The 12,510-nt window shown below is 42.9% G+C and overlaps 1 protein-coding gene and 1 long non-coding RNA gene across 6 annotated transcripts; one reads left to right on the plus strand and one right to left on the minus strand.

The window, feature by feature from the left end:
- Positions 1-1,605: 1,605 nt before the first annotated feature.
- Positions 1,606-4,910, minus strand: LOC123139247 (serine/threonine-protein phosphatase 7 long form homolog). Its single transcript, XM_044559044.1, has 8 exons — positions 4,796-4,910; positions 4,077-4,164; positions 3,396-3,890; positions 3,040-3,321; positions 2,757-2,962; positions 2,360-2,672; positions 2,177-2,275; positions 1,606-2,094 (listed from the first exon to the last, which is right to left on the minus strand). The coding sequence occupies exons 2-8, from the start codon at positions 4,161-4,163 to the stop codon at positions 1,606-1,608; spliced, it is 1,971 nt and encodes a 656-aa protein (XP_044414979.1). The 5' UTR covers position 4,164; positions 4,796-4,910.
- A 313-nt stretch (positions 4,911-5,223) lies between these two features.
- On the plus strand, positions 5,224-10,072 carry LOC123137363 (uncharacterized). Of its 5 annotated transcripts, none has more exons than XR_006468182.1 (6): positions 5,224-5,689; positions 6,228-7,192; positions 7,289-7,360; positions 7,607-7,695; positions 9,554-9,808; positions 9,876-10,072. It is a non-coding gene; the product is annotated as an uncharacterized lncRNA (long non-coding RNA). The 5 variants fall into 5 exon arrangements; XR_006468185.1 differs by lacking the exon at positions 5,224-5,689 and adding an exon at positions 7,457-7,512 and having other exon boundaries at positions 5,701-7,192; XR_006468184.1 differs by lacking the exon at positions 5,224-5,689 and having other exon boundaries at positions 5,701-7,019; positions 7,109-7,192.
- Positions 10,073-12,510: the final 2,438 nt, after the last annotated feature.

The following is a 12,510-nucleotide window of genomic DNA, read 5'->3' on the forward strand; positions in this document are numbered from 1 at the left end:
CTTTATCCAGAGAGCTTTTTTCAGTTTGCAAATTTGCACAACCAGACGCCAAGGTCCCTGGCGTCTGGTTCTCTATCCAGAGAGCATTTTTTCAGTTTGCAAATTTGCACAACCAGACGCCAACGTCCCTGGCGTCTGGGTCTCTATCCAGAGAGCATTTATTCAGTTTGCAAATTTGCACAACCAGACGCCAAGGTCCCTGGCGTCTGGGTCCCTATCCAGAGAGCATTTTTGTAGTTTGCAAATATGCACAACCAAACGCCAAGGTCCCTGGCGTCTGGGTCCCTATCCAGAGAGCAACTTTCGAGTGGATAAGATTCTTTGGGCCCACCTATAGCCCTCTCATCCATTCATCTCCACCTCTACCCCTCTCATTATATTCATCTCCACTCACTCTCACCTCTAGCCCTGCCAATGTCACTCCCTCTCCAGCACCCTAACCCCCCTCAAATCTCTCACGAATCAGTTCGGTTTCACCGTTGTATCTTCAGGATTTGCAAACAAGAAGGTAAATCGACTCCACTCCCATTTTTTGGTTAGTTTATTGTATCATATTTTTGTGTAAACCCTAGTTTGTTTTCCTCCTGGTTTAATGTATCATAGGTTAGGTAATAAGAGATTTGTGTGTTGTAGATGGGTACTCAGTGGGTGCTTAGCCCTGTTGTTCATGTCCAAGGCTTGTCTCCATGTTTTGTGCAAGTTAGTGAAGTGGACCTCACTTTCGATTGGTTGAAGACTAAATTCATGTTGAAGCAAGGGTTGAAGGAAGAGGATTTTGTGTACTACGTCAGCAAGAAGCAGTCAGATGGCCCCGGGAAAGAAAATTGGTTGACATAACTGATGATGGCAAGATTCAAGAAATGCTGAAAGAATGGAAATGGAAAAGGGTTGTTGACTTGCATTTCTACAGGAAACCGAGTTATATGTGATGTTCATGTCATTTCAACTATCGTGGACCATCGTGGTCATGAACTACTTATGTCATTCGAGACATTGTATGTGATGAACTTCTCATTCGAGACTATTTGTGTAATTTGAGATTATGTGATAACTATGTTTGTCATTTGCTATTATGTGAAGACTAATGTTTGTCATTCGATACTATGGGTGTTTGCTAGAACAAAAAATCTATTTCATTAGAAAAAAGTACTACACCAGGGTCAGACGCCAAGGACCCTGGCGTCTGGGTGCCCTGTTTCTGCTTTACAAGACTCTGCTTTTGCTTCCAGTCGACCACTAGACGCCAGTGACCGTGGCGTCTGGTCCCCTGACTTGAACCCAGACGCCAAGGACCCTGGCGTCTGGTACCCTGTATATTATTTTCAACTTGCTGTTTGACACAAGAAGATAGCACATATATATTCACATTATAGGTTCATACACAGAAGATAGCACAATTCACAGAACTTTCACCACGACAAATTCTTGCATACAAACGACAACAAGTTCACAGATTTTTCATCATGACAAATTCATGCATACATAAGACACCAAGTGCATACATAAGACAAATTCTTGCATACAAACGCCACCTAGTTCATGCACTTCCAAACAAGAAGCTCACTTCTTCCTTCCTCTCTTCACAGTGGTTGCAAGTGTAGGCTCCTACTCTTCGCTGGACTCCTCCTCCTCTTCGTTGTATGCCTCCTCCTCCGGCTCAATGTTGGCCTTATATTTTTGCATTCCTTTTGGGATAAGCAGATGAGGATACTCTGGACTATGGAATTGTGTGTTCCATTTCTTCTTTCTACCTTTCTTGCCCAGTGTCTTATCTATGGCTTTGCCTTTCCTAGAGCGAGCATTGCCTTGTGTCGGTTGTGATGGTTGTGGAGCATCAACATCATACTCATGATCCTCTTGATGTGTTGCATCATACTCATGCTCCTCATGATTTGTTGGCTCCTCTTGATGTGTTGGCTCCTCTTGATGTGCTGGCTCCTCTTCATGGACCTCCTCCTCCATGTCCTCATCATTCTGAAGATAACTCCGTCTATGAGCTCTGGCGGCGTGGCTACCAGGTGCATACACGTCACTGGACTGAGCACCATGGCAAGAAAGCATTGCTGCCATCTTATGGAACCGTTTCTTGAACTTCTGCAACAACACAAAATATGTTATGATATGAGATGCAAATAAATAATCCACGAAAAGAACTTTTATAATATATTGGTCACACCTCCATCGTGCTCCTAAGAGTCCTCTCAGATAATCCACCACCAGGTGGATGACTCAGTGCAACATTGGCATCGTTGACGCACAGAAGCAACTCTCTGCCCTGCAATTCATGAACACACCAAACTTATGTATTTGAAAGAAGACAACATGATGCAAGTATGTTAGAATAGGTCAAACAGACTACCATTTCGTCATGCGTCGGTGCATAGTCAACGTGAGCCCCTCTGGTGTCTCTCACAGCCGTGTTGAAGGTATGATAACCTTCTGCAGTCTCCGGGTCTTCAGACACCAACTCCGACCACTCCTCGTGAGTCCAACCAGGCTTTAGCTTTAACCGGTAACGATCTGCATACCACACTTGATACTTCTGATATGCTGACTGATTGTGAGGTCTATTCTCTGATTGCACTAACGTGTCTCTTTGATTCCAAATTTCTATCCACGCACGGTGCTTGTTTGCCCAATCCGATATATCCTGATTGTTCCTTCGATCGAACCTACAAATGTTGCACGGGACAAAGCATTAGCAAACATAGACTTATTCAATGCTCTACTACATACTCAAGGACATGCTTGCTCACCGATGCAGAGATAGCGTTTCCTCATTGCTCTCCTCAATTGGAATACCTTGTCTTCTTCCAAATTGTCTTGCCACACGGTCTACAAAGTGCCACTCGACTGCGAAGAAGCATATCATTGGGCACCTCGCCCGCCAAAGATGGCTATCACGAGTGCACATCTCATTAAGATCAAAGCCATGATCTTCCACATAAGGCAACCAATGTACCTGCAAAACAAAGAGATACATTGTTAGATACAAGTTTCATTCTTGACTAAATTTTGTCTCATCGAACTTCTCAATACCTGCTCAGCAGTCAAGGTGTCCAGCTCGTTCATATAGCACTTGTATCGCACATGCGAGCTTCCTGTGTACGCTGTCACTTGTTCCCAATAGTACGCAACCGTAGGGCGCTGATATGGATCATCATCATGCACCCCATCATGATTACCCCGTGGGTTTGGCATGTTGGGGTTCTTGAAATCGGGGCGTCCAACCGGGATCCGCTCCCACATCCACACGGATAGGCTCCAAACAAACCCATCCAATGAGGATGTATCTCCTTTCCTGCGACATGCCAAGTCAAGCTGCAATCAAACAAACATGTTAGATATGAAGGCACATGACAAATGCAAGATAAATGATTGCAAATATCTCTTACCTGACGATACAAATATGCTAGTGCGGCCGAACCCCAGCTATACTGGGTATCCCAGTTATTGAGTAGCTCCAGGAACATCCACAGGGCTGAGTTCCCGGTTGCATATGAGAAGACTACCTTGGTTAGTACATACCAAAGATAGGCCCGTGCGTACTGCTGCACAACCACGTCATTGGCACCCTCAGGGCACGGATTGGTGTCTCCTTTGACTAGTTTTAGCCAAGAATGCCTCACTCTCGCGGTATCGGCCTTGCCTTCTTGAGGGTCGTCGGGCTGAACACCAATTAAAATGCCTGTCCGTTCTCGCCAATTAACGACGCTGACACGACCGGTAACAGCTTGTCCGTCGATAGGAAGGCCGCTTATCATAGCCATGTCCTCTAGGGTCATCGTCATCTCCCCACATGGAAGGTGGAACGAGTGAGTCTCTGGCCTCCAACGATCCACAAGTGCGGTCAACGCCGCGTGGTTCACTGGCGGAGCGCGTCGCTTAAACTGCAACACGAATGGGAGAAGACACAATCTCCGAATATAAGGCTCGTACCGCGGGTCGTAAGTAAAGCCATCAGCGGAATGACCCCTCATGCGCATAGCAACTACAAGTTGCAAATAAAGTGATGTTTTGATAAATACAAGAACACAAATGAGAAATAAAGAAATTTGACAAGTCTTGCTTCTTACATTTCCATTCTCAATGGCACGAGTACGATGCTCCTTATCCCACTCATCGATTAATCCGGCATACCAAGGTCCATCATCATCCGCCATCCTACAAATAAATCACAAACATCTATGAATATATGAACAATATCAAACAATAAAATTTCCTTCTCCAAGTTATGCCATATGAACACACCATTCTTCTCAAACATAACAACATCATTTCTTTCTTCTTCATATGCACACATATCATCCAGGGTACCAAATTTCACCATCAAATAAATTTCATAATCATCATCCGCCATTCTATTGAACAAATCATGTCACACACAATCATCAAATTTCATCATCTCTTTTGCAAAAAAAATTATGCCATCTATATATTCAACTATATTGTCATACCACTTCACACATATAATATTTTTTCTAAATATATTTGCTTGCCAAAGTAGTCTTTCTCAGATTCAAACAAATATTATGCCATTTATACATTCAACATATAGCTAATTTACTAGCACATGCATACATCATCTATAATTCAATTTTTTCACAAACTATGTATATTGGTGGACAACTACAAACATCTACCAACTACACTACCTATCAAATCATCTATCAACTACAAACTATTTCCTAAAACAAAGAAACCATCTACTAATCTAACATCACCTAATGTGAAATAACGCATCCAAAATGAGAGGGGAAAACCAAAACAAATTGGAGGGAATAGGGGAGAATACCTCAAGGATGCTTGGGGGCCTCAGATCCACAAATTTGGGTGGAGGATGGAGTAGATCAAGGGGGGGTTTGGTGTGAGGGAGAAGGGGGGCGAATGAGAGAACCCCTCTGTTCGTGCACCGCCAGGGAGAAGAACAGATGGGTGGGTGGGCTCGGCCCGCGGGGGTTATCCACTTACCAGGGCCAGACGCCAGGATCCTTGGCGTCTGGACCCTTTGCCACGTCAGCAGGTCAACGGGCAGGGGGACAGTGCGGGCCAGGGGCCAGACGCCAAGGTTCGTGGCGTCTGCTTCGCAATCCAGACGCCAGGGATGTTGGCGTCACCTGAAAAGGTCAGAAACGATTTTTTTTCCTAAACGAGATCAAATCGTGATTTTGTTAGCCACATAGGTCAGAACAGTAATTTTGTCCCCAAACCCCACCACGTCTCCTCCGCAGTCGCCTGCAACCCCCGCAGCCACCGCAAGCCCGCAACCGCCCTCCTCCTCCATCCTCTCGCGCTCCCCTCCCACATCTCATTCACCCCTCTTCATCTCGGACCGGATCTGAGACGTGTGGGCGCGGAGGAGAGCTTCTCCGGCGGCGGCGACCTGCAGGCAAAGGGCGACGACGGCGGCGCTTAATTTGATGCAGCGCCATGGATCGGCCCCTACTGAGCGACGAGGATGCTGGACTGCCACCATTCCCCCTTCACTGTGCGGTGTGTCCTACGAGTGTCACCTCATCCCACCGGCTTCCAGTGCCGTGGATCCGCCGGGATGGAGGGAAACAAGTGAGAGGGAGCAGGACAACCGGTGAATCGAGGGAGTGAAAGGAGCTCACACGGGAAGGGGCGCCTCCTCCCATGACGGCACGACCAGCGGCTCTTGCTCGACGCCACGATACACAACACAGTGGTAGGCTCGACTCCCTTTCTCCCCTCTCCCAATTTCTAAATTGTTAGATGGATTCATCTTGATCTCAGACGTTAGTTAGTGATTTTGTTCTCTCCTTTCCATCTAATGATGGATTCCTTCTTCTAAGATTAGTTAGTAACTTAAGCACCAAATACAAAGTTATTTGGACAAAGAAAAGAGCATATGGCAAAATTCTCGGAAATCCCTTGCTAGCATTTTTCTCTCTGAACTGTTGTTGGTTGATAGACCAATGACCATCACGACTTGCACTTACATGATGCATTCTGCCTATGTTTTTGGGGTGAAATTTTGCCTTCTCTTAGGTTGTGTTCTGCTAGGTATAAGTTTGGCTGCAATTTGTTTGTGCTAATGTCTGTAAGAGCTGTTGCAGTACACCTATATCCACATCGATGTAAACAAAAAACTTGGACATATATGGTACTATTTTCTACCATGGACAAAACAAATTTTCCTAGAAAGAGTTTTTGTACATTATACTTATATCTATGCTGGATGTTAATAATCTGTTTTGTGTTAGTCAAATTGTTTAAAGCCGGAGCTGGGTCAAGGAGCTGGCCTCCGCCTTCGCCATTGCCTGAGAGAAGCAACGCCGGTGTTCGGCGTTTCGTGTGCAGAGTGCGTGAGTTAGTGATTTTGTTCCATCCTTTCCATCTCATGATGTGATTCTTTCTTTTAAGATGAATTAGTAACTTTGTGTGGACGTGGCAGCACAACCTGCTGGTTGTCGTAATGCCTACCTCAAAGAGATTTAACTGGTTAGAAAATTATTTTTCTACTTGGCTGTTTTGCACATGATGAGGTATGACATGGAATGGTTGGATTTTTAGTGGTAGGTGATCCTTATGCTGGCGGTGATATCGGCCATCACTGGTATACAACAATCCGGTGACTGTCTCATGTGTGCTCCTATCCTCCCCACCTCTCCCAGATGCTTAATGTTTAGAAAACTAATGATTTGGTTATTTGATGTTCATACATAATCTAGGTTGTTCTTGAGCTCCATGGCTGGCCTTAGATTAGCAATTCGACATCGGCACACTTTACTCGAATCTATACCATAGGTGAATACCTTGTCTATTTGGTTTTTCTTCATGAATGCTAATAACTTGTATCGTGTCTACACTGATGTATGTACTCATATCTCTTTTGAATCTGTTTAAATAAGCTGCAACTATGTGCGAGAGGCTTGGTTAATGCAGGGATCATAGAAGCTTAACGCCGCAAATTAGGTGTAGTACAAATATGTCTTCTAATGTTCACAAGCACTCACCTGCGAGTATGATGTTCTCCGCCTGCTTATAACCTTCTGGTGCAGAAATAGAGCTATTGATACCCTTCATGTTAATTGTCTGCATATACACATCTTTGCTTCCTGAACCGTTTTGTTTTATGACTCAGGCCACCCCTAATGCTCAGGCTGATGCTTCTTCGCTTGATGCTGAAGAAAAGGATGAACAGATTCAGACGCCCAAATATCAAAAGGTGCTGCATCTTCTCTTATATCTTTATCTATGTACTTTATATTCGAATTGTTTGTATATACACACCTTGAAATTAAGAAACTTTGGTCGTGCATAGAGAGTTGGGCCAGGGAAGAAATCAAAGCAGTGACGGCTCTGCACTAGTTGTGCAGTGATCAAAAGTCTATAGGTATAGCAATGAATTCCCCTTTGATGCTCAAGTTAAATTTCTTTGTCGAAGATATGGTTGGAAGTTATGTTTTTGATTTGATTCTTTAAACTACAGGCTATTTTGCATATTAATTTCTTTATATTTTCCTACTGCACATGCCTAAATCTCACGTAAGACTGAACGGTACTCTGCCATGGTTGTTTAATCTCTTTATGTTTTCCTACTGCACTCGCCTAAATCGAGCTAAACCGGCACAAACTGCAGATGGCATTCCTCGAAGCTCTACCTACATCTACAGCTGCACAAAAGCTTGGATCTTTGTAGTGTGTCTCCTCATCAGTAGAGATTACATAGTAGGTACCAGGGACACCATAATATCCTATTTTCTTACTTCAGTATTTTATTTTAGAATATATAATTATATTTCAGTAATATGCGTCTTGTTTTACTTTGTCCGCGGTAACTGTGGATGTATTCTCGGCTTTACTGTCAGTAAAAAGAAGGCATACAAAACATTAAGTTTCTGCCTTGGTTGAATGCCTCATTTAATTGTCGCATATTTATTTCAAGTTACCCAATTCTCATCGAGCTTTCCTTGTGCTTTCCATTGATAAAATAAGCAATTTAATACACAATATTTTTAATATGTGAGAAGGCTAGAGAATAAGAAAAGAGGGGTTGTCAGGTCGGACCTTTTTTGCGTCTTTGACCAGAGATGGCTGAATCCGTCAGCCGATCTTCCAAACAGTTCAGTGCAGATTCGCTGACTGGTGCAACATCTAAACCTTCGCTACTCTAGCTTCTTTTTACATTTCTTAGTATCAACAAATAAGTTAGTCACATTATATACTTAAAGATTACAGCAGTCAGCAGGTACAAAATGCTTGGCTGACTAACATAATTAGGTATGCCGCTCATCTATGTTTTAGAAATAGATAATGGTTATCTTTTCCAACGTTGGCCCACCTGGTTAATTGTGTTGTGTCTATGAAGGGTCAGTACAGTAGTTGCTTTAAAAAAGAGAGTAACGGTTTGGTTGCCAGAATGCTGGTACTGAAAAATGGTCTGTAATGGTCATCTGTGTTGTTGAGTTGGAACTTGATTCTTTTGAAGCTGGAGTAGCTAGGTTGTCTACATACATGCTGCGCACTAAATTCAGATTTCAGTATACTCTTTAGAATAGGATGGATCACTGTGTTGTCTTCAGAATTAGAGCTAGAGAGAAGGGAAGAGTTGCCACCATAGCATTTATTTGTGACTGCATGGTCCCATTGTCGATTTTCTTGATGTACTATAGCCTCTTGTTCTTGGAAGAAATAGACTGTTGTCTGTACCTCAGGTCTAACAGGGCCTGTAAGTTGGTGGGTGTACTAATTTTGACGCTTCTTGGTCGATGTTTCGGAAGAGCCATGGGCTTTTGAATATTCGCACAAGCTCTTTCGTCTATGCTATTTTCTCTCTTTAGTGTTGCTTTGATGTTAACTCCGCCTATGTCTTCTAGGCATAGCCGGTCCCAAGCCCGGGTAAAGGAGGAGGGTTGTGATAGGCTTGGCGAGCCAACGTAAAAACTAGCCAGTCCCATGGGTATGAAACCCATTTGAGCGATAGTAGTACTAGGATGGGTGACCTCCTGGGAAGTCCTTGTGAAAGGGTTTCATATCTAAGGGTTGTGATAGGCTTGGCGAGCCAATGTAAAAACTAGCCAGTCCTTTGGGTATGAAACCCATTTGGGCGAGAATAGTACTAGGATGGGTGACCTCCTGGGAAGTCCTCGTGAAAGGGTTTCATATCTAGCCTACCCCAACTTGTTTAGGACAAAAGGCTTAGTATTGAGTGTTGCTTTGATGTTCCTTTGTCACTGTTCGATGTTCTGCCTTGGGTGGCCTCTGTCCTGGTTTACAGCTCCATATGGCTATCTATGTATACATATGTAGGTTTTGTTTGAATTGTACTCAAATAGCGCAGATGTTTCCATATTCTTGCCTCTCTTTTTAATTTGTGAGATTGTTAGATAGTTGAATATCGTAGGTCTATTGGCATTCTGTTTTTGCAGTTTGAAATGAGTATTGGTCCATTGATATTAAACTTCACAATAGGTACTGGCAGATATACTGGACATCTATTTTCTGGTGCAGGAATGACACTATTGCCCAAGTCCTCAATACATATTTTTTTATTAACAGAGAGGATTATTCACCTTTGCTGCTACAGGCGTTCAAGACCTGGCGGGGCTGGGCCAACCGGTCCTTCGTGTTCAAGATCTGGCCCTGATGAGCCCTAACAACCCGTGCTACCGGACGGGCACCTTCTTCCTGAGCCGGGTCCGGAACCAGACCAACAGGGACACACTGAGCGAGTACTCGAGGCATGCCGTCAAGTCGGAGGAGTGCAACCAGGCAGCTGCCGTGGGTGTCCAGGTTCATACTGTCAAGGTGTTCGCTCATTGCCCAGTACGAGTGGAAATGGGTAAGGACTACTACAGGTTATGTAGCTCATTGTTTTCATGGCCTTTAACTAAACACATAATTTACAGGTTGTTATTTCGTAATGTGTTTCGGGCGACATGGTGACATTGCTGCAAACGAGGAAGGAACATATGGTTGACACTGATGCATGTAATGGGTTATCCACAGTATATCTTAATTTTGAATGTGTCATGTTCTGTACGTATATGTTATAATTGAGCCTTTTGTCAGCCTCTACGTTATGTGAGTTTCCAAAATTTTTGCTTGCTGTGATCCTTCAAATTTTCTGGTTGTTAGCAATACTAAACTTTGTCATCTTCACAAAGAGTGCAGTTCCATAGTAAGGCTGGAAGCCTGGAAACGTGATATTTTTTTATGGTAGGCGGACATTTTAACTATGGAAGTGACCTCTTTTATTTGTCTATTTAACGGTCGTATGTATGAATAGTTGAAAATCGTGTCTGAATGGCGCATTTTGTTTTGGGCAATTCCTACCATGCACCTAAATGGGTTCTAAAACTTAAAGATATTAAAGAAGCGCAAAGTGTTTCAAAACACTCTGGGTTTGAATTTGGACCTTGCGCCATTTGACTATGTTATCTCAATAAGATAACAAATATGCATGCTCAAATATATATGTTTTTAAAGATAAATTATCCTTCAGTTTTAAAAACTAGCCAGTCCCATGGGTATGAGACCCATTTGAGCGAGTAGTACTAGGATGGGCGACCTCTTGGGAAGTCCTCGTGAAAGGGTTTCATGTATAAGGGTTGTGATAGGCTTGGCGAGCCAACGTAAAAACTAGCCAGTCCTTTGGGTATGAAACCCATTTGGCCAAGAGTAGTATTAGGATGGGCGACCTCTTGGGAAGTCCTCGTGAAAGGGTTTCATCTAGCCTACCCCAACTTGTTTGAGACAAAAGGCTTAGAAGAAGAAGAAGAAGAAATTATCCTTCAGTTTTCATCTTAAAGGGTTATAATTAGTATGCAAAGTGGTTGCTAAAACCAACTTCTACTAACGAAGTCAAATATTTTTAGAATATATAGGGTTTAACATGGTTGTTGCGCTTGATCAAACAAAGTTATCGAAAAATGCAAATATTTTCAACGAGCGCATGGTTTCAAACGGGTCTCTGCGTCATTTGACGCAACGGGTCATCTAATAATGAAATTTACAACATAGATTCACTCACTCAGGATTCTACCTTACATGGTCTACTATGGGGGAGGCGTTTTGGCTCCTGGGTGCATGTGCACCCGGATGAACAATAAAATAAAAAAAGAGTAGAATTGTTTTAAAAAATATAAAAATTTTCATAGATGTTCGTGTTAGTGTCGCAAGCATGCTCGAAATTTTGATGCAAAACGGAGCAGCAGTGTTTCGTCGGTGAAAAGAACAAATTTGGGTGCGACATTTTGGGGTAACAACTGATGTTCAATTTGTTTTTTTTTGCATAGGCCAAAATGCTTCACATTTTTGCCTATATTTTCAGGTAGCATTTGGATTTAACAAAGAACACAATTTTGTTGGACTTTTTTTTTGACATTTCAAAATTCATTTTCCACAGGTAGGAGCACGTGCTCCTGGGAGCAGAATTGCATTTCCGGTCTATCATGCTCATATTAAATTTTGTCCACATTTTTGCCTATATTTTCAGGTAGCATTTGGATTTAACAAAGAACACAATTTTGTTGGAATTTTTTTTGACATTTCAAAATTCATTTTCCACAGGTAGGAGCACGTGCTCCTGGGAGCCGAATTGCATTTCCGGTCAATCATGCTCATATTAAATTTTGTCCATTATACCAAATTTCAAAATACTTATCTTGTCATCACCATGATGTATGTATACAATTATACACCAATTTCTCCAGAACTTGGTCTTTTAACAGGCTAGAGAAATGCATGTAATACTTGCAGAAAAACATGATTCCCAAGGCGTCTTTTTAAAACAGTGAAGCCCCCCATGTTCATCCAGTTCCATTTATGTGGGGTGGCAGTTTCATTCATAGCTAGAGGAAATGGGAAAAATCATTTATTATCAACGGGGCAAAGGGCAATATTATACAAATGATGGACGTGCAATTGCATGCTAACCTGCTCGATATTTACTGCAATCTAAATATCTTGGCCCCAAGATAATGGAATGCATGCATAATTATATATGATGATCTAAGTAAACAGGCGGTGGCTTATCAGCAAATGACGTCTTTGCTTGCTTCTATTTATTTCTCGACGGATTCTTGAAGTCTAAGGAAGAGGGCGAGGAAGAGTACCAATGGTCTGAGGTCAGGCTGGCAATGGGGATTACCCAGGCGGGTATTGGACTCCCATCCCCTTCCCCACGACAACATTCCCATGCCCGTCCCCATCCCCATACCCATCTACGGGGATAAAAATATTCCCATCCCCATCCCCGCGGTTTTTTATACCCATGGGGAAACCCATGCACGTAATCAACAACAACCTTCGATAGCATTTCAGTAGGAAAAATAGCATTTCGGCACAATAAATAATATGTTGTGGCTAGGTTAGTGTTTTCTTAGGGCTTTTTTGCCAAAGGGGTGGGATGGGAGGAAATTTGGGTGGGTAAGGGCGGGTGAAAGGATCAATATAGTTGACTAGAGGGGGGGGGTGAATAGGCAACTAACAAATTTTAGCTGTTCTTTACCAATTTAAACTTTGCATCAAAGTAGGTTGTCT

This window comes from Triticum aestivum, chromosome 6B (genome assembly GCF_018294505.1).
Source record: "Triticum aestivum cultivar Chinese Spring chromosome 6B, IWGSC CS RefSeq v2.1, whole genome shotgun sequence".
Lineage (NCBI taxonomy): Eukaryota > Viridiplantae > Streptophyta > Magnoliopsida > Poales > Poaceae > Triticum > Triticum aestivum.

What these genes read in the sequence shown, in the direction of transcription:
- LOC123139247 (XM_044559044.1), bottom strand. Translation starts at nt 4,163, where the DNA reads ATGGCGGATGATGATGGACCTTGGTATGCCGGATTAATCGATGAGTGG. An exon ending in CACCGACGCATGACGAAATG is followed by an intron (nt 2,276 to 2,359) that starts GTAGTCTGTTTG and finishes CATGAATTGCAG; the next exon opens with GGCAGAGAGTTGCTTCTGTG. An exon ending in CTCTTAGGAGCACGATGGAG is followed by an intron (nt 2,095 to 2,176) that starts GTGTGACCAATA and finishes GTGTTGTTGCAG; the next exon opens with AAGTTCAAGAAACGGTTCCA.